At 42.2% G+C, this 26,107-nt stretch overlaps 2 protein-coding genes and 2 long non-coding RNA genes across 9 annotated transcripts in view; 2 read left to right on the top strand and 2 right to left on the bottom strand.

Annotated features, from left to right (window-relative positions):
- The window catches only part of mcamb (melanoma cell adhesion molecule b), a 19,262-nt gene extending 2,827 nt beyond the window's left edge, over nt 1-16,435 (bottom strand). For 2 of the 5 annotated variants that reach the window (XM_088380840.1, XM_088380841.1), the window contains exons 1-15: nt 16,273-16,435; nt 4,570-4,694; nt 4,264-4,495; nt 3,857-3,927; nt 3,701-3,785; nt 3,449-3,628; nt 3,117-3,244; nt 2,641-2,776; nt 2,460-2,572; nt 2,148-2,289; nt 1,912-2,039; nt 1,707-1,848; nt 1,243-1,320; nt 864-923; nt 120-161 (exon numbers count right to left, since the gene is read on the bottom strand). In XM_088380840.1, coding sequence (XP_088236966.1) covers nt 120-161; nt 864-923; nt 1,243-1,320; nt 1,707-1,848; nt 1,912-2,039; nt 2,148-2,289; nt 2,460-2,572; nt 2,641-2,776; nt 3,117-3,244; nt 3,449-3,628; nt 3,701-3,785; nt 3,857-3,927; nt 4,264-4,495; nt 4,570-4,694; nt 16,273-16,420 — 1,810 coding nt within the window. In that variant the 5' untranslated portion in view covers nt 16,421-16,435. The remainder of the gene's footprint in view (nt 1-119; nt 162-863; nt 924-1,242; nt 1,321-1,706; nt 1,849-1,911; nt 2,040-2,147; nt 2,290-2,459; nt 2,573-2,640; nt 2,777-3,116; nt 3,245-3,448; nt 3,629-3,700; nt 3,786-3,856; nt 3,928-4,263; nt 4,496-4,569; nt 4,695-16,272) is intronic. The other 3 variants (XM_088380842.1, XM_088380843.1, XM_088380844.1) reach the window with 3 other exon arrangements.
- The window catches only part of LOC148395388 (uncharacterized), a 26,745-nt gene extending 638 nt beyond the window's left edge, over nt 1-26,107 (top strand). The window contains exons 2-7 of the long non-coding RNA XR_015859436.1: nt 826-3,669; nt 5,847-5,889; nt 6,203-6,299; nt 12,062-12,161; nt 16,266-16,359; nt 25,731-26,107. This is a non-coding gene — a long non-coding RNA (uncharacterized LOC148395388). The remainder of the gene's footprint in view (nt 1-825; nt 3,670-5,846; nt 5,890-6,202; nt 6,300-12,061; nt 12,162-16,265; nt 16,360-25,730) is intronic.
- Nucleotides 6,530-8,502, bottom strand: LOC148395391 (uncharacterized). The gene is made up of 3 exons (XR_015859485.1): nt 7,665-8,502; nt 7,201-7,573; nt 6,530-6,991 (listed from the first exon to the last, which is right to left on the bottom strand). It is a non-coding gene; the product is annotated as an uncharacterized LOC148395391 (long non-coding RNA).
- Nucleotides 22,267-25,148, top strand: rnf26 (ring finger protein 26). 2 transcript variants are annotated; one of them, XM_088380847.1, is made up of 2 exons: nt 22,267-22,485; nt 22,736-25,148. In XM_088380847.1, the coding sequence occupies exons 1-2, from the start codon at nt 22,458-22,460 to the stop codon at nt 23,998-24,000; spliced, it is 1,293 nt and encodes a 430-aa protein (XP_088236973.1). In that variant the 5' UTR covers nt 22,267-22,457; the 3' UTR covers nt 24,001-25,148. The 2 variants fall into 2 exon arrangements, with proteins under 2 accessions (XP_088236973.1, XP_088236971.1); XM_088380845.1 differs by having other exon boundaries at nt 22,268-25,148.

Below are 26,107 nucleotides of genomic sequence, written 5' to 3'. Positions count from 1 at the left end.
TTTACCTGCCCATTGATTAGAAGCATTTCTGGACCTGGATTTTGAAACCTCTGGTCAGGAGAGCCAGCGAGAGAGCAGAAAGTGGACCCTTGAGCACCAGAGGGACATACTGTACAAACCTTTCCTGATTTTCTCTGGTGGAATAGCGGTTGCTGCTTGGACTGAGAAAAACCACATGAGTACAATCATCAGTGGGGAGGCAAGGGGTAATTGAATAACTCTTACTAGCAGGCCACACACACATATATTCCAACACATTGAATACAGTATGAAGTGATTTGAAATATGAGCATCCGGTGAGAACGTGTGATGGCGGTCAGTCGCACAGCTCTCCTGCGTAATGTCATTAAAGTGACACTTGGTAAGAAACAGAAACCAGGAAACCTTGTTCATCTAAGAGGCCTGGAAATGTCTGGAATGCTTTAGCACAACTAACTAGACTTGAGGAGGCACCAGAGAGTTCCCCTAATGGTAGTCAGGCAAGTTTCAGCTTCGTCCTTACAGTCACACTATCGGCCTGCAAGTTTTCTAACTAGCCTTAGCCCATATCGTCATCGCTTTGTGCTAATTTTGTATCCTTATACATGTATTTTATGAAAATAATTGAATTAAAATGTATTACATATAAAGTTTAATAAAACAAAAAAAATGCCTAACCGTTTAAACAGCTTTCAAGATTAAGTGCAATTGTTCCTCTCGAGAGAACCTGTGGACCACACCACACTTTGAAGACCAATAGTCTCCATCTTACAAAATCCCAAAGTATTACGCTTATTTCACGCTGCACCCTCCAGCGAGTTTCACCATGTTGTGTAAATGTTGCAGCTATACGCAGTGATGATGCAGAGCGACTGTGACCTTACCTGTGGAAGAAGAAAGAGTGCTTGTGCGTGTGGTGGTAGCTGCTGCTGTGATGTGTACAACTGCAATAAGGTAAGAGGCACACAGCGGACGTCACAACACACACGGGAGGAGGCCACAACCATAGTGACACACAATCAACACATTAGCACAGCCTAAACACAAATAACAGATGTGACACACACCAGAGGAACACAGAGGGGGGGCGGAGAAGGTTCTCAAGGCTCTATGAGGACCGTAAACAGAGAGTCTGTCTATTAAGTACTTTAATTTTCCTGTTACTGTATTAAGAGCCTGACTGAATACTAACACCAATTCTCAAGTGAGTTTAAATATGTATATGTGCAGCCAGGCAGAGATTGCAGTGATTTGTAGCCTTACCTGTAGAAGAAGAAGAAAGAGTGCTTGTGCCAATGGTGCTTGTGCTAGTGGTAGTAGCTGCTGCTGTGGTGTGTACAACTGGAGTAAGGTGCAGAAAGGTGGTCACAACATTAAATGGTGGGGGAAGGGGGCGGGGTAAAACAACAGTGACACATAACACGTTAACACAGTGTAAACACAAATAACGGATGTGACACAGACCACAGGAACATCGGGAGGGGGGCTCAAGCAAGTCTCAGCTAAATGTGGCGGGTGGAGTCCAAACAGATGTGTCATTGTTGAATGTGTACGATGAATATGTAAAATATGTTGAGTTGAGTCAATAATTGTAGCCTATGTCAATTGGAATATATTTGATCATATCATAATCTGTTGAGGAACATTGTGAACGTATGTCATCACCCTCAGAGATGGCAAGATGCTCGACCCTAATATGAAAATGCAAAAGCCAGGCAGGAACTCACTAGCTTTGATGTTGTATGCCAGCGCGTCAGCGCCGTACTCGTTGGAGGCGTTACAGAAGGCGGTGAGGTCTGATGTGACCTCCACGCTCACCATGCTGTGGACGCCGTCGTCCATCTCAGTTTGGGATGTGGTCTCCAGAATCTGGAGTGATATAGCAATTAGTCAGGTTCCATTCCAGAATTGGAGAACAATGATCAGTGGTACCTTTCCATCAGCGGTGGTCCATATAACGCTTGGAGCCGGGAACCCTCGTACATGGCAAGTTAGGTCCACTGTGCTGGACACACTCTCCTCGATGTCTGTGTGTTCTGGTTTTATAATCTCTGGGGCACCTGAACAGCGAGTAAAAAGTTAGTTTGTCTTAAATGATCATTCTAACACAGTTTTTTCAACAATTAGTAACTCAACATCTAGATTGAAATAATAATAAGCAAACAGACCTTTGACATGGACTTGAAGGGTGGCCATCTTCTCCATGCCATCAATTTCAGGAACGCTCACCACACATTTGTACGTCCCCGCAGTGTCAAAGGTGGCATCCTTCAACATTAAAATGTGGCCTGTCGACACCTCTTGTCCATCCTAAAAGCAGACAAAGTTAACAATCATTGATTTTTATCACTTTTATTATGAATAAGAAGTAATTGTAATTTAAAAGATTCAGAATTCGAAGGGTAGCGCTTTCCTAGCTCCACCCCTCGGTCGTTATAGCAACAAAAACCACACAGTGAGGTCTGGATCGCGTGCGAGACCTTGAACCAAGCTGTGTGGGTCTGTAGAGAAGACAGGGCGTTACAGGTGGCTGTCCACTCCTCGCCTTGAGCCATCTCCACGTAGCTGGGCAGCACCACCACGGGGTCGAGGTCTGCATTCACAATAAATAATCAAGAGTGGTAGCGGCGGTAAAGCAAACTTCATTGGCGGGAGACGTACAATTAACAAACACAGTCGTGTTCCCTGAGAGCTCCTCATAGGTGTTCATGTCCATTGAGATACACTCATAATCTCCACTCTGGAGGCGGGTCACATTTTCCAGCACAAGCATGTTGGACTCCACATTATATTCTGTCTATTAAAAACAATTGAAAAGACATGTAAATGAGAGTGCTGGACAATTTAAGTGAGGAGCTTACAGTAGAGCCTTGAGATATAGTAACTGCTCACCCCTCCCCTCTCTGGTCAGCTGAGAAAATATGCCGGAGAGTTCTACGGTCTGAATACATGTCGCATTTTTGTGTTCAGGTATGTATTTGTTGCTTATCAACAATACATATTTGCTAATTATTATTATTAGAGTTTCTCAAAATTCAGGTTGCAGAAATTTCTTGAAACAATTGATATCTTATAAAAGTTGAGTCACTTATATCTCAAGGCACCTCTGTATGGAAGAAATAATAATAGTCGCTTACGGTTCCGTGCTTGACATAAACAGAGGATGGCATATTACCGTTGCCATGGCAATTAAATATAATTGAATCGCCCTCTTTAATTTTTCCTTTTGGTGACTCCACCCACACGTGGACAGCAGTGGACGGGTCTGAAACGTAATACAGAAACGGGATCAGAGGTGAAGTGTCATTATCGGAAATCTAAAATCCCTAATTAAACCAAATGCCGGGTTTAATTCAAATCTAATCCAGGTTGTTCCACTTTAATAAAATAACTGTCTGACATGCATTTGTTACATCACGTCTTTGTGTGAAAAGACTCGTGTTGGTGCGTTGGGTTGCGTGAAGCTCACAGAACACGGTGATATTAATGTGGTTGGTCTCAGTCATTCTGGTTCCTCCTGGAACGAGGTAGGTGACCTCGCAGTAGAATCGAGCATCTTTGTCCTCCTTCATCACCTTAAGGCTCAGCTCACTCCTCACGGAAAAGAGGCCGCTGGACTCAATGGTGGTGCTGGCCACTACATTCACCACTGCAAAAACAACACACGGAATGTGACCTGGTGGAACTGAGGTACGCGTTCATCTCAGTCATCACGTCTCACCATCACTAACTCGTAACGGAGCCCTGTTTCGGTACCACGTAATGTTTGGCTTGGGGAAGCCATTTTTGACCTCGCATGAGCCAATCTGGAAAATAGTAGAAATAGGATCAATTCTGATGATGATGTCATCATTTAGTATACGGAAAGCAGTGTTACCTTGGACAGTGTGTCTTCATCGGCAAAGACACCCGTCTGCATTCCCTCTATGGTTGGGAAATCTGGTTTTTCTGTGTAATAAAACAACTCAATCAATAATTAGTTTAAAATGATTTTTTAAATACGTTACACTCAAAATATGTTATTAATTTATTTATATGATATTGTTTCATTGAACATAAAAGGATTTTTTTAAAATACTTTACACTCAAAATATATTTGATCAATTTATTTATATCATTGTTTCATAAAACATGAAAACTAAGATATTTTTTACATTTTTAATGTGACTTAAATCACTTATTAAATTGCAATTAAAATATATTTTACAAAATTATTCAGCCCTAGAAACAAGACGCCAATGATTCATGACGGCTTTCCCAAAGAAGCTCTGTCTTGCGTCTTACCGAACACCAGTAATTTGGTGCGTCCCTCAGAGACGTCATCGGTCAAACTCTTGATGAGGCAGATGAACTCGAGCTGGTCTATAAGTTGCACATTGCCGATGGTCAACACCACCTCACCGGTGCCCGCCGTCACGTTGACCATGATACGGTCCGTGAACTGCGTGTTTCGTTCCACCACTTGCATAGTAGCGTCCTGATAGTAGATCTTCTGCTTCTCTCCTGTTCTTAACACCTGGAGATCAGAATTACTGTTATTGTGCAATGATAGCATATTTTGAACTTCATGTATGAGGTCAGGAAACTCACATAGAACCACTGTATGGTCAAACCGCCAATTCCTTCATCTGAGGTGAACATGCAGGTGATCTGAGCTGTGTCTCCTTTGAAAACCTCCACCCTGTCCTCCATGCTCACCTCCACCACCGCCCATGCTAACAGATAGAGAATAGAAGAAGCCTTTACATTGCAGTTTTATGCAAAAGCGGTTTCAAATTGACAGTCGTGGCAAGATTATTGTCAAACTGTAAAACATAAGTGGAGAATTGTTCTTGTGGGCGAAGTATGGTGAAACACCATGTCAACGTAAACACAAAGAAGAGTCGCTATGACGAGAATGAGGCGCCCACCCATGTCCACATGAATGTGCTGCATTCCACTATGTCACCCTCTGGCAGGAAGAAAGGCTCATTTTACCCGGCACAGTGCCCCCACTGTTCCCTCCCAGACTGCCTTTGAGGGACAACTGGTTTTCTTTTTCGGAGCTTGATATGATGTCATGCATCCTTTAAATTTGCAGCACATGTCCACAGTGGATAATAAGACCTCAGGATCTAATGAGCGGAAACACCTGAGCTCAAAATTGAGGATAGGAATACCAATAGTATGTAAAAGGTTTAAATTTTAAAAATAGAAGAAAACTGTTATTTTGTCATGATGGAGGATTGGGTGTAACATTTTAAAGGAAAATTATAATTTATTTCATTTTGGAATAATGCTGTAAAATGTGGAAAAAGTGAACAATGTATTTTGCCATTTCAAACTGCCAAATTTTGGCCAGCCAAAAAATAGAAAGAATTACAATGAAAGTTTTAGAAATAAATAACAAATATTTTTTTTATTATGATGACCATTTTCCCCCTTCCATTTTTTATTTAATCATCGCCAGTGTTTCAAACAAACCATCATTTTGACACTTTTTGGTTTTTTTCTTGTAATTCATATTCTGACCTTTTTCTGATGTTTTTCACAATATTAATATTAATACCCTAACCCACCAGACCACAAAATGAATAATTCCGTTGGCCTTTAATTTCAGTGTCTACTAGATTGTGAAGTGATGAACTTCTGATGTCACATGATGCCTAAATTTCCCACTGACATAAGAATTAGATTCATTTCTAACATGAAGCGAGAATGTTTGGTTTTTGTGGCGAATAGACTCATAATTGATGGCTTGGCTCATCATTTATTGTTGTCATAAAAATAGTTGTGGTTGGAGCTAATAAATACAGTACATTCATTCCGACTAAGACATACCATTACATATCATTGATCAAGTCTTGCATTGACCTTTCTCTCAATAGGATCCCTTCCTCTTTTGGAATTGGCCTCCAAGTGACCCTGAAGGTAATAAAATGCTCACATGCTCCCATTTCGTCTCGTGTTTACATGTGAAAGCCAGGCGGCCCCGTGTTTGTTTGGTAACTTCTCGCCGTGAGCTTGGAGCAAGGTTTTAGTCCAAAGATTATCTGTCTGTCAAGGACAGTGGATTTCAAACAAGCACATTAAACAGGTTTCGTGATTTTTCCGCTCACAAGTACAAGTTCGAGCAAAATATTACACGACCTTCAACCACCAGAAGAAATCATCTACCAAACCCACATTTGCTGATTTTTTTTTTATGCTATATTTACTTCTTTAATGCCTTGTTTTGTTATAGATGGACTTAAACAGTGCACCCATCTCCATTATGGACACCCCCACCTTGCCGTCACTCTGCTGTGTGTTGCCATTCGGGACCTAATGGAGCTGGACGGGTAAGAGATCCAATTAAAATCTCGTAGGTAGACATTTCCTACCCATTAGCGGTGGAAGGACAATGCTGACTCACCCCCCCTGCAACATTCTCCCCCACTTCCTCTACCTGATACAGCTCACCATTGAAGGCCTATTCATGGGAGACTGTGTTAAATGTCACTTGTATTTTATGTGCAGTGCATCGAATGAGGAGAAGCTGGCACTACACGAGGCCGCAAAATCGATTGAGAGCAGTTGGCGATAATAGTCCTAAGTCAGTATGACAGAAAAGCATTGAGCTTCCACTTGAGAGAGGATGTTGCTTTTCCTGCCAGCAAAGTCATTTTCACACATTTTCAGATTCAAACACAGCGATTTTATTTGCTGAATCTGTTATTGACTCACAAGATGGCCGTGATTGATCTTGGGAGTTTTTGTTTAAGCCGGGTCCACACTTACGGATCAGTGAGTATGTTGAGATTTGCTGTTTGCTTGTTCAAAAGTTTCAGTCTGTTTGGACTTACGCTCCATGAAAGCTGCCGTTCACCGTTTAGCTCGCAAATCCCTTTTACGCCATTGGCAGCCCGCCCAAAATAAAGATGGCCGCTTCCAACAGACCTTAACGTGAGCTGGCAATCCAACACAGACTATACTCTGAGTTATGAACGATAACTCCAACTTGACGTCCATCCAGTTGCGAACGAATCTTGCACTGAAAACATACAATTTACATCAAAATATTTTAGAAGTGTTTTATCACGGACAAAATACTCCATAAGGCAAGAAATACTTTTTAAAACTTTTTTAAATGTAGATTAGAATCTTGTTTTGATATGTGGACAAAAGTGGTGTGTTAATGGAATCTCTTCTTCCATCCAGGGTGTTTAATTAATCAAAGGTAGCATATTAATATTTACATACCAGTGCAGCATTGTCATTGTTTGCCCTCAACTAAGCCATCAAGTATGACGTGAGAGTGTGTTGTTATAAACTCGAAAGGTGATCGCCTGGTTGGTGATTACATTGGGACGAAACACAAGGGGAGTCTAATTAGCTTCTAAATAACTCCAGGATCTTATTCCAATCCGCCATGCGCGTCACTTGGCACCAGCAACAGAGATCTGCGACATGTTTCCAGTCCTGTCACATCTAAGAATAACAATGGCCTATCAAACTTGTTTGCTTACATGATACTGCAGCCTGACAGCATGCTGACCCAACTCATGCCAGGAATAGAAGCCCTCACATCAGGACATGAGACAGAGCGAAGGGGAGCATGGGAAATCGGTGTAGTCTTAAGAAATTTGCTACAATGTTAACAGATGATCATGCAAAGATGAAGATGGAGAAGATGTGTGAACAAGCAAGAAGTTGAGTTCATGGACCTTTATTTAACGAATCTGTCAGTGGAGCACTTGGAATATCTGGAGGAGGAGTGCAAATGTCAAGAGGTCTGCATGCCATAGCGGAAATCGAGTCACTGCTCTGGAAGTCATAAGAGAAATTAATTGATCTCACAATTTGTATCAATAAGCATGCCCAAATACTTTCCGCAGGATTACAAAGGACGTAACATTGCAAATTTTCAGCACAAATGAGGCTGGTCTTGAATTACTAGTCGGCCCCCGCACTCCATCTCACGAAGATCTAGTGCCACGACAGTAGCCCCCACTTAGTTTCGCTCCACCCCACTGAGCGAACGGCTCACAAGAATGCGCTGGGAAAGTCTTGAAATCATAGACACTAAAGGCCTTGTCACACATTCATCAATCACATTAAAGCTTTGTGACGCATCCCGGGACATTTAAAACCAGTACACGCACACACACCAAAACCCGCCCACTGCTCCATAGTGTTGCATAAATATTCTGTAAAGTAATGAATATATATTTTTGTCTACTGTTTGAGTGTTTAAGCCTATATTTGCACAACAATGACCGCTCAATGGCATCTGCTCCATACGTCAGACGCTTGTGGTTTGGCGTGAGGAGTGAGGGGCTTCCCTAAAACCCCCTTGACAACCATGTTTGTTGGTATTTGGACTCAGCAACTCAAGATGGAAGAACTTAGCCTATCATCATATTCACAAATAGTATCTTGTAACTGGATTCTGGATGGAAGAAACTAATGGGATTCCTAATGTCCTGATAACTGTCGTATGCAGATGAGCTAACTGCGATAAGAGTTTTGAACCTAACGTGAAGAAAGTGTTAAGGATTTGCTTTCGGGCCATCGCTAGTGGTTTAAATAGCTGATGTTCGTGCAGCTGGCGTGTGAACAAGTCCAAGTCGGATGATTTACTGCCATCCCTTGGGATTGGCTTCAACCTCCATGTAAGCCAGAACACGATGAACGATATAGAAAACAATGGGTGGATTTGCATGGTTTGAAACTCTCAAAGAACTACAGAAAGATTTTTTTTGTCAAGATGGCGGACCCAACCCAGGGTTAAATGAGACGTGGCTAACAGTTGGACATGTTCAGGTGACATGGACACAAAGAGATGGACAGAAACAGATGGAGCAGGCACACAGTGAACTTTGCATTCTCGTGATACTTCAAGAGTCGGTTTGTCGCACCGAATTGGCAGAAACCTTTGCTTAGGCAAACATGCCGAGATTTCCATTCAATATCAGGATAAGCAAGGATGCAGAGAATGTAAATAAAGTGGCGACAATAAGAGCGGACCACACAGGAGCAGAGATTGGAAGGAGGGAAGCGCGTTCCTTCTCTGGTTTCTGACGGAGATCTGACTCCATATTGGGTTTCAACAAACCACCTGCCGTGGTGATCGGCTCGTGCTGATGCTGGCTCGCTTTTCAGCTCACCAGACTCCAATTTGTCTTGCAGGAGGGGTGCGGGTGGTCACAAGTCTTACAACACCAGGGCGATGAGTGTTGACATGAATTTATGTTTTCGCTTGTACAATATTGACAAATGTTTCTCACATCCGTGGGATGTAAGAGACCTCAGAAGACCTCCAACATTGGCCAATAAAGACAACTCGGGTTTTGATTTTTGCGACTTTTTTTTAAATCCTAATTAGGGTATTGTTTTGTTTTTCAACTCAAATCCTGATTTGACTTTTGCTCTTAATAGCCAATTTGCTTCCCACACATACATAAAAAAATGTGAACGCATTGACTTTTGACATCATGTAAACTATTCCCACGTCCAGATCCAAAACTTTCTCATAAAAGATAAATTAGCCTCAAATGTATGCCGACTTGCGTTTGTAAGCATGTGTGTGTTTTTTTTTTGTCCGATTGCATCTCAGTGAGGCGCTTCCTCATGCCTGTTCACATGATGGTACAAACGCCCACTCCATCCTTTTTCCCACGTCCCAAACTGTACAGCGCGGTCCCCGTACGAGCCCGCTTCGGAGAGGGCCGAGGTAAAATAACACAAATTACTCAAAAGTATGGGAAAGGCCAACAGGGACGATATTTTCGGACGGGGGTGATTGTAGTGATGCGGTGGAGACGTTCCATGACAAGTATGAGAACGCAAATTTGAGTGCATTCCTTGCCTGTCGAAAATTTTGACTATAGATGAACTTTTACCATGAGATTGTTTCTCTGACTTGTGTTGATGTTTTCATCAGCTTTGATGATCAAATGGTAAGATGACGACTTTAATATGTCAGCTGAGGTTCAATCAAATTTATTAAAATCATGTTAGAGCTGCAGTCCGCCAACATTTAGGCGTGGTCTGATCAGGTCTAAGTTTAGATCAACTTTTTGCCACCAAAATGTCATTATGGAAGGATCATACCAATAAATGATTGAGAGTCATTATGTTGACCACATGCCTTGGTTGATAAGTGTCTTGTCGGAACTAGTTTGATACTAAACACGTCATGTGACTCGATATGAAGCTGTAACAGTGAAATGAAAACAAAGATCTCTTGAGCTCCGCATCAGCTGTTTCTACTTACTGGGCACTTCAGTCACGTCAATGAAATCAAAACCAATTATAAAATCATTAAAAACTATTTTAAGCAGTACGGCATAACCCCACCAAAGTGATCCGGGTTTGATTTAGTACCAAAGTGAAAGGCCTTCATTGACACACAAAACATCAGAAAATAAGATAAAAAGAAAAGAGTGGTGTTTAATGTTTGCCTTACAGTTAAGTGGAGAAGAGCCCAAACCATGACTGTTAAGTGGTCCAAATCACGTCATGTAACTAAACAAGGCAAAGCCACATGGGTTGACTATGTGGAGTCGACACACGGCCCGTGGCTGCAGCCCGCTTGGCTGCATTAGGTTAAAAGCATTGTAATGGGCATTAGGAGCATTATTTCAGGGAAACAACATCCATTATTAAGCAGAGATGCAAACCCTCCTGACAGGACTCCCGTCTCCACGTGTGTCTCCCTCAGGACCCCCTCACGTATCAATTTGGAGCCTCTCTAACTGTAACGGCCACGTTCAAAACAAAAAAGTCCAAAACAGCTTTTTTCAATATTGCTTATTCTCATAAGGGGGTCGAGGGAGAACTGGAATGTATCCGAGATATTGAATCTGACTGTTGAATCAGTCACTATTGCCTCAGCGGCATACTTCCTGACACATTGTCTCCACGTCGTGATAACGTACACAATGGCGGCCACGTATTTGCTTTCTTCTTTGCAAAAAAAAATATCTGTCTGCCTGTTTTGGGGGTTCTGGCTGCTATAAAGTGTTTCCCGGGAAAACGCTTAACTGGATGATGTCAATCACACAGGTGTAAGTCCAGCCATCTGGACCATCTAAAAGAGTCTTGGATCACGTTTCCCTTGCACTGTTATGTCTGGTTGATATTCTGCAGGCTCTGTGAGCAGAGTTTTTTTTTTTTTACCTTTTTTTTTAGTAGTGTCGCTCCTAAAGCCAATCGCTCATATAAATATACTGGATTACATATCACACCGTAAACTTCAATTTGTAACTTGCCTTCCACTAATGTCCCTACTTTCCTTGTTCACGCACTGCGTTTTCTGATCAAATCATATATTTTCAGAGATAATTCGATCTTACAATTGCTTTTATTTACCCATCCAGCCATCCACTTTTATAGCGCTTGTTCTTATTTTGGATTTTGTATGTAGCAGTCTATCCCAGCAGACTTTGAAGCTATGGGTTCACCCTGGCACACATTACAACTATAGCACATGTCCCGCAACCACTCCTCCGTGTGCACACCCCAAGCATTCTCCTTGGGAATGCCCACTACATTTGTTACTTCACACCCCAAGCAGTGTCCAGGAATGTTCATCATTTGTGAAAGCCGAGAATCCGTGTGGCACCGGCGTCAGTGTGAATGACAAGCAGGAACAGCTGGCTCCCCTCGGAGCTATAAAGTCAACTTTGACCTGTGCTGGGAACAAAAAGCACATTGATATCGTTGGAAACGGAGAACCTGATCTGGAGCTTGAATAGACAATGCTAAGAGAATCCAAATATGTTGGCACTTGGAAAATCCATTTGTGTTAGTATTTTGTCGTTTATATTATCTTGTTGATGTAAATTAATGGATAGAAAGGTAGATACACTATTGGGTGGCTGCGTATATGGTGCACTATAAAGTAGGTTATCATTCTCGACCACTAGGGGAGCTGTAGGACAGGATGTGTCTTATAAAATGTGACCAGGTAACAGAGCGAAGTGCGAGTCAGTTGTGCACATTTTAGCATCTCGCACCACAAACATCTCACTAAAGTCTTCAATTATTTGAATCTTTATTATTGTCGTTATTATTAGAGCACACAGACTTTGTAATGACGCAATTTTTTTGTTTTCAGCGGACACTCAAGCTCAGTGCCAACTACGCGAAACAACCAAACAACTCTCTGAATGCAAAAATGTCAGGAGACATCCTGCCTTTCCCCCCCGTTTCAAAAGGTATCGTCATTCACCCTCAAAGAATCTGCAGACACCACAGAACTTCATCCTGTTTGTGTTTTTGACAAGACAATCTCTAAAATGTCATTTACAGTCACCTTTGTGACCAATGAACTTGAAGTCCAAACAACAAAGAGCAGGATTAGAATCTCCATTCATTTTTAGTCTTGTGGCAACATTTCCACACAAAACAAACAAAACATGCTTTTATCTACAGTCATTTAGCTGCAGGAAAGAGATAAAACACCAGATAGAAACGTATTGTTTTGCGATAATCTACATGACGAACACTAACAGAGCCTGTCTGTTATTATAAAGTCTGACAAACATTGTCCCGTTATTCTAGTTTTGGTACTCTAGACGGTAACATTTGTACAGAGATCCTAGTTAGCGCTAACACAGCATCCAAGGTGTCATTCAAGACGTCCAAAGCAGGTGGCCTTGTGTTTCCATAGCCCAGTGATTGGCAAAATGTAACATGAGAAACGTGAGAGGCTCTCCTGAGTGGTTGTAAAATTTTTAAGTGAAGTAGTTTTTTTTTTTTTCATTACAGTTCAGTTGTATTTAACTTTTTGGTACAGTAAAATACAAGTCACCTTGCTTGGTACGATACATCAACTTCAGTGACGATCTTTGTTAACAGAAAGTATGACTCTAGTGTGATTTCATGATCACAACAGTCGAAAAGTGAACGTGTGTGTTCTCAGCATTTTGCAGTCACCAGGTGTGTGCAGCTGTTGCTCTCATCTTGGAGATTTAAGTGTTATCAGCCAGAGGCCCGGTAACCTTTAATCCGCTTTATACAGCTGGAATTATATTGTCGTGGCAAAGGGAGCAATGCATTCAAATAATCACCACCCTCACACACTGCCCCATATGTATTTATATTTATTGCAAAGTGGCGATTCAACCCAAAAAAATAACGTGTATAAGGAAACATATTTCATTATTAGCATTAAAAAGAACCTGATATTTTTTTTGTAAAGATCTGATCAAATTTCAAATTTGGACATTGATAATTGTGACTATGCTGCATGATTGGTGTCAACATTTAACATTTCAAACATTTTGCAACTTTATCGTAGGCCTTCCGTTCAGACGTCAGTTAAAAGAATTATAAAAATTTTAATTGTTTAGTAAGACAAAACACTTGCAACTTCCTTCCTCCCACTGTAAAACAAGCGTTTCCGTAAATATGTCATTCATCGAGACTCGAATTGTTTAAAAGCTCGACATGCTTCGTGCGTACACAATAATAGGACTACCGTGGCTGAGTGATGACAACAGCACAAAGTCCTGGAAGCAGCTGCGTCCACCAATCAGCCGCCAGCGCTGCTCAGTATTGAACCCGGTAATGGTGATAATGGACAGTATTCACATCGATAGAAGCATCAGACTGTAAAAGGAAACCTTTGGCTTGCAGGTGGTCTGCAACAACACTTTCTAGCATAGAGGGGAGCAAATAATAGTTTGAAAAAGCAACACTTTCTGAATACTGTTTCATCAGAAGTTATCATGTCTCTCATTTCGCTATTCTGGGAATGTCTGCCCTTTAAAGGTGAGACTGATGTGGATCCACGTGAGTTACAGTGTTGCAATCAGGATGCTTAGATCACATCGACACGGGTTAAAGCTCGCTCTGAATAAAGACACATTTTGTTCAGCACGCAGACAAGAATCTGCTCGATGGATGCCTGAAAGTGTGCAGTAATAGGCCCGATTATTCAATCGCACGTGGTGAGACTGGAAAGACTGACTTTATCCCGCGATTAAAATGCCTGAAAGTAATAAGACATTTTATATTTAGCCACTGCTATGAACGGTATTCATCCACAATTCATTTAAGGGAGTCAGGAAAAACAGAAAGCCTAGAGCGGCGGAAGAGAATTGAAAGCTATGTATGGAAAGGTATTTTTAAAAGCAGACGGTCAAATGGATGCCAAAGCAAGGGGAGGCCTAACTGTGTCACTATTGTAGCCAATCAGAGCCCAGAAGAAAGGCCTTTATAGAAAAGTTAGAGTGGACCTTCTTCATACTAGAATAAACTAAAAAAAAAAAAAGAATAATAAGTATTGTGTGTAGTTGTGGTTGAACCGATTTGTCGAAATGTCAGTGAGTCGCCATGAGTACAAAAATAAGATGGCTGGGGTCGTGAATAGGAATTTGCTTTGTTAGCTTCAGCTATTCTGATCATCAAATATTCATACAAGCGGGACCACGGGACATGTGGTGGGAACCGGGGGCGCCGTTCGTTATCGCAAAAAAAATATGTCCTAAAATGCACGGACGACAACTGTGTGCCAACAAGAACTTTATTCATATCACATTTACCTGTTTTCTAAAAAAAAAAAAATAATTCAGGTAAAGGTGCAATGTCATTTTTCCATAGTCCAAAAAAGCTGGCATCCGCTAGACTATGTCAGAGAAGTATTAATTGATTAGTCAGCTTTGACGTGACTTTTATCACATTATAGTTGGCTATAAAATACCTTTAGTTTTCTTCAAAAAAAAAAAAAAAAAGTTTGCTTTGAGAGAGTTCCCAGGAAGAAATACTGTAAAAGACAGTTCAAGTGTCTTTTATGTTCAAGAACATGAACTAAAGACCTCCACACGACTTTTCCCAAGAAGGGTCACAAGTGAAAGCGTCTCACGTAACTGTGTGTAAATCTTCCGGAAAAATCTGAATTCATGGACTGGTAACCGTTCTGCTGTGCTACTCATCAACCAGATCTGTGGAGCCCCCATTTTTCATGCTGCGACAGAACAAAGCCGTTTATTGTCGCTGTGAAGAGCAGACAGCGGGGCCCTTTACATGAGCCAAGTCAAAAGCTGCTGCTCTTTGGCCCCCCCGCTTGATTGGCCCATGTCACAGGAAGTGAACATGTCCTGGGTCGCTGCTGCGCTTCAGCACCCCGGCTGTCTTTCCTCTGATGTCATGGCGGAAACAAAAGATGGGCCACTCATGTTGACCCACAAAATGACTTATGTTTCCCTCACAAACTAACAACAACCAAATGATGCCATTTTTCAAAACAATTAATTTACGTCACCAAAAGGTTTAAGATTTCCTTTAGGTACCACAAGATGGTGGTAAAATTAAACCTCATCGCCCTTCAACACAATTCCTTGGCATGATATGACTCAATATAATAAAAAAAAAAATCAGTCCAGGTGTTAGCAGGGACACAAACCAGCCAGGCGAGGTCCAGGAAATGACTACCAAGTGTGAGGGAGGTTACTTGTAAGAACCTGTGAACAATAGTCTGGCTGACCCGAAACGGAAGATGAACAAACACAATACGTATGGAGGAGGTAGGGAAAGGTGGCCAAAGACAAAGAGGCGAGAGGGAAGTCCGACCCTGAACGAGAGGAAAGGTCCGGGATGGGCGGAGGCCGCATGAGCATCCACGGCATGTGACACACAAACAAGTCCATCAACGACACAAATTAAGCCGCACAGTAGTCGTTAACGCCGTATTCCGAGTCACGCTGCTCTAAAAATAAACAACCTTTTGCTTCCGATGTAATGTGCGCAAGAAACATTGACTTTTCCTCCGGTCGAGTGAATAATTAATTAAAGCATGTATTCCAATGTACGCTTAGAACTTCTTCAACTGATATGAAAGAGGAACATACTGCCGCGGTCAGATAGGAGCTGACAGAAAGCAGAGAACTTCTGTGAAGGGCTAAAAATACACAGCCACCTTATGTGACCGACTTTATACAGTGAGTTCAACATCCTCTTATAGTTGACCTGCCCAATCACATGCTAGTGATATTTTAAATTTTAAAATTCAAAAACAAAAGCAGCGAAATATGATGTGCTGTAAAAATGCATGACTTGAAGTCATTCTGTCTGAAAAAAGTTAAAACAATTTTACAACTCTAAGCCTGTGCACTAAAAAAAAAAATGTATTTGCATACTTTAAAAACAGCCATAGCAACATTCACTCATTTTTCACCCAAATTGAATCTAAGCAAGAGTATGAGTCACACAGAAGTTTCTCTTCAGGCAAACAGCTGATCTGCAGCTTTTTTTAAATCTCTATAAAGCTCTACTATGTCCACATTAGGGTTTTAACTGTTGTTTTTTTTCCCCCCCAGCACTCACCCGTATAGCCGTGAAGGAGGAACACAAGTCCAGCCAGCAGAGAGGCAGAGAGCCGTGCGTCCATGCTTGTTGATCGGTACAGTGGAGGTCCGTCTGATGTGTGTGTGAAAGTGTGTGTGAGAGAGGCAGGAGGAGGGTGTAGTAGCATGGAGTGGTCCTGAAGACGCACACACATTGAGGGAGGGAGGGAGGGAGGGAGGGAGGGAGGGAGGGAGGGAGGATGCACCCATGCAGGGTGGTGTGTGTGTGGGGGGGAAATGAAATAAATAAAATAATAATTAATTCATTTGACTATAAATACATTGAAGGTGAATTTTCTGTCTCTCAATTTATATATTTATAGTCAAATGAATGAATTCATTGTTAATTTACAGTCAAAATGAAATTAATATGAAGAAATAGGCAAACAGGTTAATTGGTTGATTTGAATTGCACTACGAAATGCAAGTCCGGGTGAGTTTCTGTATATTTATAAATTTATGATGGTGGTAGTGCACTTTAAATCAAATATGAAAAAAAAATGGTTCGCCTGCCCTGCAGCATAATTGCCACTGCATGTGTTCAAAATAATTTCATATTGGCAGAAAATCAATTCTGCTTGTTGTAAACTAAACTTTATATCTTGATCAACACACTCCGCCTCCATGCCGAATACCGATCTTAATATGGTGCCATGGCAGGGAATAAAGTGGTCCAAAGTATGTTAAAACACCTGCCAGAAGACATCATATCATTTACAGTACAGTATGTGATGCTGCTGACCTCTCTCTCTCTCTCTGCTGGTCTCCCGGCAGGTAAACAGTCTGAGTGAACACGGTCTTGGCTTTCGCTGACGGAATATGTCTGCAGTTTGCCAAACTTGTAATAGAATAAGAGTGCCGAACACATGACCCCGTTTGATATTACGAAACACATTCTCAGACAGTGGTATGGTGCATAGTTGCCTAATTTGTTCAATACTTGGCTTTGTAGATTCTGTCCATCGTGATGGTTGGTCCAAAACTAAAATCAAACTGCTGCCTGCATCTTAAATATTTCACGGTTTGAAACCCAAAAGAACGGCGGAGTCACGGGCAGCAACATCAGTTGCATACGATCTGCAAAGTCCGTCGTAAAGCCAAACAATCTGGGCACCAAAGTCGTCCTTTCGTGACTTTGTTTGATATCGTGTGAAATTTCCTAGTCGGTGCACTTGGACGCAGATGAAAGAATGCTAAGATGTGTGGTGCATGTTGATCTCTGACCTTTAGTGCTGGAACACTGCGTTTGACACATGTGGCTGCCAAGCGGACTGGCACGGCTCCATATGGAGAAGCCAGGCATATCAAAGTTACTGTAATTCTGAAGGCGTTCCACGCTCATGATCACTGTTGCGTCCAAAAGGGATAGAGGAGCGGCGGCTCTTTTATTTTTTGGACACTGTAAGCACTTGTAAATACTCTAACACCTGCTTGCACTGGCGGAGCTAGAAGGAAGAGCCGTGGGGGCACTGCCTCCCCCAAAAAATTCAGATAATTGACTTTAGGCTATTTTCTGATTTTTCCAACATTTATTCTTTCAACATTTCCACCTGTCCTCCATAGGGAACATTTTTAGGATTTGTAAAAAAAATATACATATATATTTTGCGGACCCCCTGAGATATCCTTGGCCCCCCTCACAGCCCCCCCAAGGAAAAAAATGCTTTGCCAGTGCCTGCTTGAGACTAAATAATGACGCATTATACACTTAATTCGATTCTAGAAAGTCCACTTTGTCCAAGGGGTTGTGTTACACCAATATTTGTTTTCATATCAACAAATCAGATTTGTTTGCTCTATTCCTGTACAGTATTTGTTTTGATTTGTTAGCAACGCAAACAAGAGTTCATGAGAGAGCAGCCCGGGGAGATTTTGTGGGTGCCAACAACATGGCACTGTGCATGCCTTCACCCTTCACTTGAGGACAAATGCTCAAATTGGTTGGATCGCACCCATCACCGAAATAGAGTCCAGACTAATCTGGCCTGTGTGGCATGTGTGATGTGGCGGCCCTGCAACAGGACACATAATCTATGCTTTGTCTGCTCAGTCCACACAAATGAGATTTATTGGATGACTTTTGTTTGTCTCGCTCGTGCGGGGGCGGGAAAACGCGACAGTCGTGCCGCCTCAATTTTTATGAGCATCAAATTCTAATTCAGAATAGCCAACTAATTGCAGAATGAATGATTCCGATTTTATCATAACAGAGCACTGAAACATGTCAAATGCTGCTTTCAGTTTTTTTTTTTTTTTTAACGTGATTCATGTTTCCCCTCATAAAGATTATCGGAGAGAAGCAGCTCATGGAGATACGGACAATGTCTCTTTGTGTTTTGATGGAAATATGAGGCCGATAAGATGTCATCGTTGTCTGAGCCACCTGTGATAGCTGCGCTTTGTATTGTAAAGGAAACTGAAACATTCCATCTTAACGGAAATGAAGGGAACAATTGTCATTTGTGGATCGTCTTGCTGTGCTACACACACTTTCATATTCTTAACACAACTGCATTGTTCAACCAAGGTCAATAAATAATGAGCTGCCATGGAGTTAAGGTGTGGCACACGCAATGCGACAATGACCATGCGTATTAAAAAATAGCCGACTAGGGGAAAATGATTTGAGAGCAGCCTCTAAAAATTCCTTAAGTATGACACGCAAAAAGAGAGTCGCCTTTGGGCTAAATTTAATATGATACATCCTGGAAAGGGCATGTGGGAATTTACAGGGCGGTGGGTTGATGTCATGGGGGCTGAACGGGGAAAACAGAAGCAGGAAAAGGACGGCCCCCCTCCTCAACAAGGTTCCCAGGCCAAGACAGAACAAGCGCATGTTGGAGGAGAACCTCTCCCTCAGCAAATCGTTTTATGCCTAAATGCAATCTGGAGTGTAGCAGCAGTTCTGTTTATGCAAAAAGCAGAAGTCAGACAGAGCCTGAAGTCACAAAGTGTCTTTTCTTTCCCTGCATTAGAGAATAAGTGACAATGTATAACAAAGGACAGGACTTCCTGCAGGACGGCCCAAGTGTGTTCTGTTAAATATCATCCTTGTGATATTGTTCTCTAATATAAAGAAGGAAGGAAGGAAGGAATAAAGATGGAAGTAAAACAAAGGGGGAAAAATGCAGTCTCATTAATTAAGTTTAAATAGTGTTTTTTTTACCTGTGAAATTTTGCCTTTTTGTGCCAAATGAGAAAGAATGAATAGGAAGGAAAGACAAAAGAAAAGATGGAAGAATGAAATATAGAAAGAAGAAGGAAGGGGGAAGAAAAAAGAAAAGGAGGGGGGTTAAGAATAAGAAAAACAGGAAGAAAGATTAAAGGGAAAAAGAGATAAGGGAGGAAAGGACAAGGAAAGAAGGAAAGGCAGATGAGGAAAAAGTGGGAAGAAAGTAAAAGTCCATCCGTCTGTCATTCTGTCCATCTGTCCCTGCATCCATCCATACAGTTTGATTGATTAGAATTGATATCAAATTGACTGAAGTGGCATTGACTCCATTTTCAACTTTATAATTGGAATCAAATGAACGCCAAATTTAATTATTTCTGTCCCATCTGTTTTGAAGGTGTATTTATCTCGCCTGCTGTCCTCACTTATGTTGCTGTTTGTGTATGGCGCCCCAGTGTGATTGATGGCTTGACACCACACCGAAGCTGAGTGTTGCGCTCAAGGCCCAAGGAAGGAAGGCGAGGAAAAGTAGTCATTCTTTCCGAGCCATTGAGGCCAGTCTTGAGAGGGCGTCTTTTTCTGGGCGTTGTCCACCCATCATGAGAGACGCCTATTGTGCCTGCTCCTGCCCGACGATGACGAGGGGGGGGCTTCCAGTTATCGCCGAGTGGGAGAGGAATTAGCATTTCTGCAAACTGCTGTCAGGGCAACGAAGAATGTGACAAAGAGACACTTTGACAAGACGTGAACGTTCCTTTGCCATGATGATTACACCGAGTGGGCGGAGTTAGTCTCCATAATTGCCCCACTGATATCTTTATGTGGAGAAAATATGCTTTAAAGCAGTATACTGGGGATTTCCCTCTTGTTTTGACTTCCATCTTGACTCCTGGGGAAAAAAAAAAAAACAGCTTTGAGTTACACGAAACCCGACGACCGTCATTCAAGCTGAACTACTCGTGTAGTTTATTATTGGATACATGACACAATGTAATCTGGCTGGACAGAAATGGAGTAGCAAAAATCCAAGTAGGAAGTCACTGCAACATCCTGCAGATGCTCGCGTGACGTGCTCAAGGTCCTGAGAAAGGCCGATCAAAGGAAAGGAATTCCTCCTGGATGAGCCCCACTGTTTTACTCATGTTATTCATATTCATCATTTGAGTCAAGGCAGAAAAACTAGGAGCAAATTACTCTTTTTTTAATCCACCATTTTGTCCCCAGTTTACCCATTTGAGAGACACAGATCCAATCAGGGCAATCAGGATGGAATGTGAGGTCCCACGCTGGCTCAACTTCTGCTTGAATTCATTACATGCCATCCATTTTTCGTACGTCTCATCGAACACGAGGATCCGCCGGATAAGTCTTACAAAATAAAATGTTTGTGCTACTGTTCATAAAAGACAAAAGCTTTAGAAATTCATCACTAAAGTTCTTCACACTGAAGTTCGAGGTCAAGTAGTAAGGAGTTCTTGGAATTCCTCGGCCGCTTGAGCAGACAAAAGACGAGGAAGAGCAGGTCACACACTTCCTGTCTTCTAAAAGGGGGAAATGACCCGCTAGGGTGAGACGCCCTATCGCTGCTACGTCGCTGTTGTCGTCCGTGGAGGCTCTTTGAAGGAAAAACGTCAAGGTTGCTGGGATTCATCCTGGATGAGTCTTTTGCCCTTTTTTGGGGGTGGCTTGTTTTGTTCTGACCACAAATTCTTCTGTACAGGGCTTGCAGGATGCGCCAAGTGTCCGATCAGCTGGAAAGTCTGCTGATCAAGCCTTCACTTCACAGTGTGTGTACGTGCATCTAACTTCCATCATTTTTCACCAAAGAGTCAGTGAAAGTGCGGGCACCTGATACCCGATACTTCATTAGCCCATAAAAAACACTTTAGAAATCCCTGCAGAAGCAGCAAACCTTTTGGTAAGTGTTTATTTGGAAAGGAGCAATTTGAACTTGCACAAAACAAACACAGGAAGCTGGCTGTTTGGCTCATGTAGACCTGATAGTGTTTGCTACCATAAAAGGAGCAAGAAGCTTCATGGTCAAGAGAAAAGTACCTTTTATAGCCGCTTGTAGTGTGTTGTGGCATTAGACGCTTAAATAAATGTCATTCGTCATGTGTCTGACGGTTTGGAACAGAACAACACCACCGCCACCTCTGAAAAGAAAACAAAGGTTCATTACTAAATAGCTCAGACAGGGAGGATGAGGCAGATTAAGGTGAGGAAGGAAATACAGATGACATTAAGATTAACAGGTTGGTGGAAATGAGTGAAGAATAACAGCAGGAAAATATTGCATACGTAGTATGACATAAGGAAAAACACAACTTGATACATTGTGTCAATACAGTAGAGTCGAGTAAATGGAGGAAATCTTCTGTCCTCGCTCCCCCATAAAATGTGAAAAAAATCCATGCACAAAATTATTCCTATATTTGGTTTAAAATAGTGCTTCCTAAAGTTGATTTAAAATACCAAGTAGCTCTTGAGCACCCTCTAAAATTGCTTTTTCCCCCTTCCTTCTTGATCTCCAATTTACATATAAAACCTAACACAAAATGAAATTCAAATAAGACTAGATAATTTTTATGATTTTCTTAATTTCTTGCTTGTAAGTCTGTTGATGTACATGCCGAAATAAACAAATCAAATAAAAAATAAAATATTTCAAAGTGTCTTAGCTGAACAAATTCTAATGAATTATTACCGTTTTTTATAAAAGTATCTCCTTATTCTAGTTAATAAATTGCAGCCATAGTATTGAATTAAAAATGCTTTTTCACGGAGAGTGGATATTGCGCAGGCGCAGAATGACGTCACGAAAGTAGTAAGAGGACGTGACCAAAACAAATATGGCGCGCTCCTCAACGATAAGAAGCGTGTTGAAGCTAACGGTGAACGTCTCCTCTGCCGTTCTCTAATGATCTTTCCTATGATCTAATTCAACTCATCAATGAGAAATATACATTAACTGATAGCGTTGCAGTTCACAAATGAAAGCAAAGAAAACCAACGAACCACGTAAGTACGGCGGAAGTCTTCAGTTCATATTCGAGAGTAAACATCCGGTTGTGCCTTCGTCGCCAGCACCTCGTTGCTTCAGGAAAAAAATGGGAAAGTAAAATAATTCCTCCTTTTTAAAGGATGTTGCAACAAAAGGATCACGTGATGGTTTAAATGCGATATAACGGAGCATGCAAACAAACATGGACTTTGACGTGCGGACACACTGAGAGCATGGGACCAGTAAACATTGTCATTTCCACTGTAGGAAAATGTCTCGATGCAGTCTGTTTATTGCTGGACGTCAATTTCCTCCTCGTCCACACAGTAGTCCGCACTGTCCTGGCAGTGTATCACTTTATAATCAACCTGCCTGCATTGTTCGTGTACTCCATCCTGGAGCTTGGCAACTTGGGACTTCTCTGCTTGCTCTCCACGGCGGAGGCAACGTCCCACATCGCCCAAGGTGCGACGGCCGTGCTGGGACGCCTCATGCTGTCTCTGGAGGGGCTTCTAGAGAGCTTGAAGATGGTGGGCTACCTGATGACGCACGTGCTGCTCCGTGGCAAGGAGCAACTGTGTCGGGGGCTGCTGTCGCTGCTGGAGGCTTGCGGCATCGCGATCAGCCTCCTGGTCTACCTGGTCAACACGGGGATCAACTACACCCTCATCGCCGCCCTCAACGTGTACTCGGCCGTGCTCAGCGTGTGGCAGACGGTTTCCAGCCCGCTGCAGATGGCGCTGGAGCTCACGCTGACTTTCCTCACCTTCCTCTACAGCAGCCTGATCGGCACGTCGGCCTTCCTGTGGTCGCCTTTCAAGCTGGCTTTGGACTTTCTGGCATCACTGCTGCACATCTTTATCAGCATCTTCATACTCAACACGTATGGCTTGGCGCTCACCGTCGGCATAGCGCTGGCAACAACAGCCTACCTTAACCCAGGAGTCACCGCGCAGGCCTCACAAAGAATCGCGGCTTCCGTCAACGCCTTCCCGGCGATCCAGAGACTTTCCACGGCGCTCCATTCAGCTCTGCGTTTATTACGAGGCGTCCTGCGGCACCTGCGCCGGGTGATGCTTCAACTATACCTGCTGGAGAAAAGAATCTGGCAACAGTTGTCTCGCCACAGCAGCCAGTTGAGCCTGGCGCTGAGGACGCAGCTCCACAGGGAGAACCGAGCGGGCGGCGATCCAGATGGCGAGGAGATCAGACGAGACCCGCCCGACGGCAGGGCGGGAGACCACCAAGAGGAGCGTCCGGCATCGGCGTCATCGAGCGAGGCGAGACCTCTGAAGGCGGAGCAGCTGTGGCGCCCCCCGGCGGAGAACTTGCTGACGCTGCTGAACGAGCAGGAGCAACGCAAGATGTGCGTCATCTGCCACGACTGCGCCAAAACGGTGGTGCTGCTGCCGTGCAGGCATCTATGCTTGTGTCGAGGCTGCACTGACATTCTTCTGCAGCAGCCCTTCTACCAGCACAACTGCCCGCTGTGTCGCCGCATTATTTTCGACACCATCGAGGTGTACCTTTGAGACGGCACAATAATTCCACTTCCACATTTCCACCACCACTAAAAAGGTCCTTTTTTTACCCCCTCAACAAGGATCGACTCTAGTTTCACTGTGACCCTGAAATAGCCACTTTCATTGAAGAATGATTGAAGAAATTACATTAACATCCAATATGCCAACTGTAACAAAACTGAATTATTCTGTCACAGTGTTGCGTCTGCTTCAGTTTTGAGGTATAAATGTTCTCCGCCATACTTATGTTTTCTGAGTGCTCACTCATGAACTTCCTGGATCTTATGTTCAAAAGAGATCAGAAAATGTGTACACAAGCAAGTGAAAATGGCTGACTGTTAAGTTGATTCAGGCTGTGAGACAGGCTTGAATGAAATTTTTTGGTGCAAAAAAGTGATGATAGACATTTGGTTTGGGGTGATCACATGTTAAAGAAGATGCATTTAGAAAAGAAATATAACAGAAAATAATTTGCCAAGATGACTGAGCCTATACTGCATGGATGTATGTGGAAAGAGAACAAAAGTGGTGCTTTTGTCAGCCTCATTGTAACATTGCGAAGCCGTTTGTTTGTTTGTTTGTTTGTTTGTTTGTTTGTTTGTTTTTGTTTGTTTGTTTTAACAATTGTGGCTAGATATTCTCAGATCCAAAATAATTTACTTTATTTAAATGATGATTCGTTTATTTTCTACCACTTAACTTGATATTTGCCACGAAATGACTTGATTTGTATTTTTGCTTCTTTTTTCTCCTTTCTTATTTGCATTTTTTTTAACACAAACAATCCTTAAATCCACAATGCCAGTTTTTTTTGAAGTTTGGTGTTGAATCAGTTTACAATGCTCAGAGAATCATTGTGTTGTTGGTATGTACAAAGTGCTATCAACCTTTTGAATTGTTTTTCCAATGTTGGATGACCTTATATAATTTTCTTTGTTGTTGCTTGCATTGTGAGTGATGCTCAAGAATATGTTAGCTACATCCTCCTCAGGTATTTGTTAAAGGAAGTTGGAGTATGTCATTCCTACAAATGCAGTAAAGGAGCAAGTGTTCAGTGTAAAAGAATTGAGACAATGTGATTTGCAGACTTGAATGTAACTCAACTGAGATGGAGAATTGAGTCTTTTCATAATAAAACAGCAGCAAATAAATTGTCACCATTTTGCTAATTATTTTCCATTTATTCATCTAAATAGTCCACTTGGTAATAGAATTTTTCTAACAATCTGAGTTCTCGAAAAAAATAATAAATTGATTATTTGAAATCACTGGCACGTTACATATCTGTTTTAGGATTTTGTGGACCACATCTCAAAGTATTGGACGGTGTGCAGCAGCACGTCGGATGACTGCAAGTAGCAGTCGAAACTGTCAGCAGGTAACATCTAAAAAAAATTGAAAAGAATCTGTTTATAGTATTACGAAGACATGATGACTCTCATCGCAATAAATAAGTGTGCATACTTGTGCAACAACGCTTGTGTTGGCTCGTGAGTGAACGATACGTTCAAAAGAACGAACTTTTCAATGAACGACAGTGAACGAATCACTTCTTAAAGTGATTCGTTCTTTTTTTTCAGTTCATATGACTTCAACCAGTAGGTGTCAGTAATGCCCATTGAAGCTGGTGCCACCTCGCCGTAAAACAAAACGAAGAAGAAAATGACGTCACTTCCTCTTCATCAACTGAACGGATGTGTGCGTGAACGAGTCATTAAGTGAGTGATTTGCATTTCCAGGTCATCGCGAGAACGGATCAGTGAGGGAACGAGTCAATGGATCAACTGCCTTCCTTCCCGTGCATCAACGGATCAGTCAGTGAACGTGCTGCGTCTCCCTCCTGTATACTGTGTACTATGTAAGCCAGAATGTAGATTTAAGATTTGCCAAGGAAAGAAAGAACCATTCACTGAAACACCACTTCTTTTATGCGCGTTTTTTCCAAGCTAACGGCTAACTGTATTGCACGAAGGGATGCGCTGTTAAGCAACAACGGGGAGATTATGTTTCTCTTTGGGTAATCTTGATTTTATAACACTTATAGTAGTTTTTAAATAACGTGTATGCATATCTACGCCTAAATATTGTTATCCAAGATATCTACTGCAATTTCACG

The sequence above is a fragment of the Syngnathus floridae genome, chromosome 7 (assembly GCF_059516105.1).
Source record: "Syngnathus floridae isolate MCC-2025c chromosome 7, RoL_Sflo_1.0, whole genome shotgun sequence".
Lineage (NCBI taxonomy): Eukaryota > Metazoa > Chordata > Actinopteri > Syngnathiformes > Syngnathidae > Syngnathus > Syngnathus floridae.
Note: the sequence above shows the minus strand (reverse complement) of the source record. Positions and strands in the feature narration are given on the sequence as shown.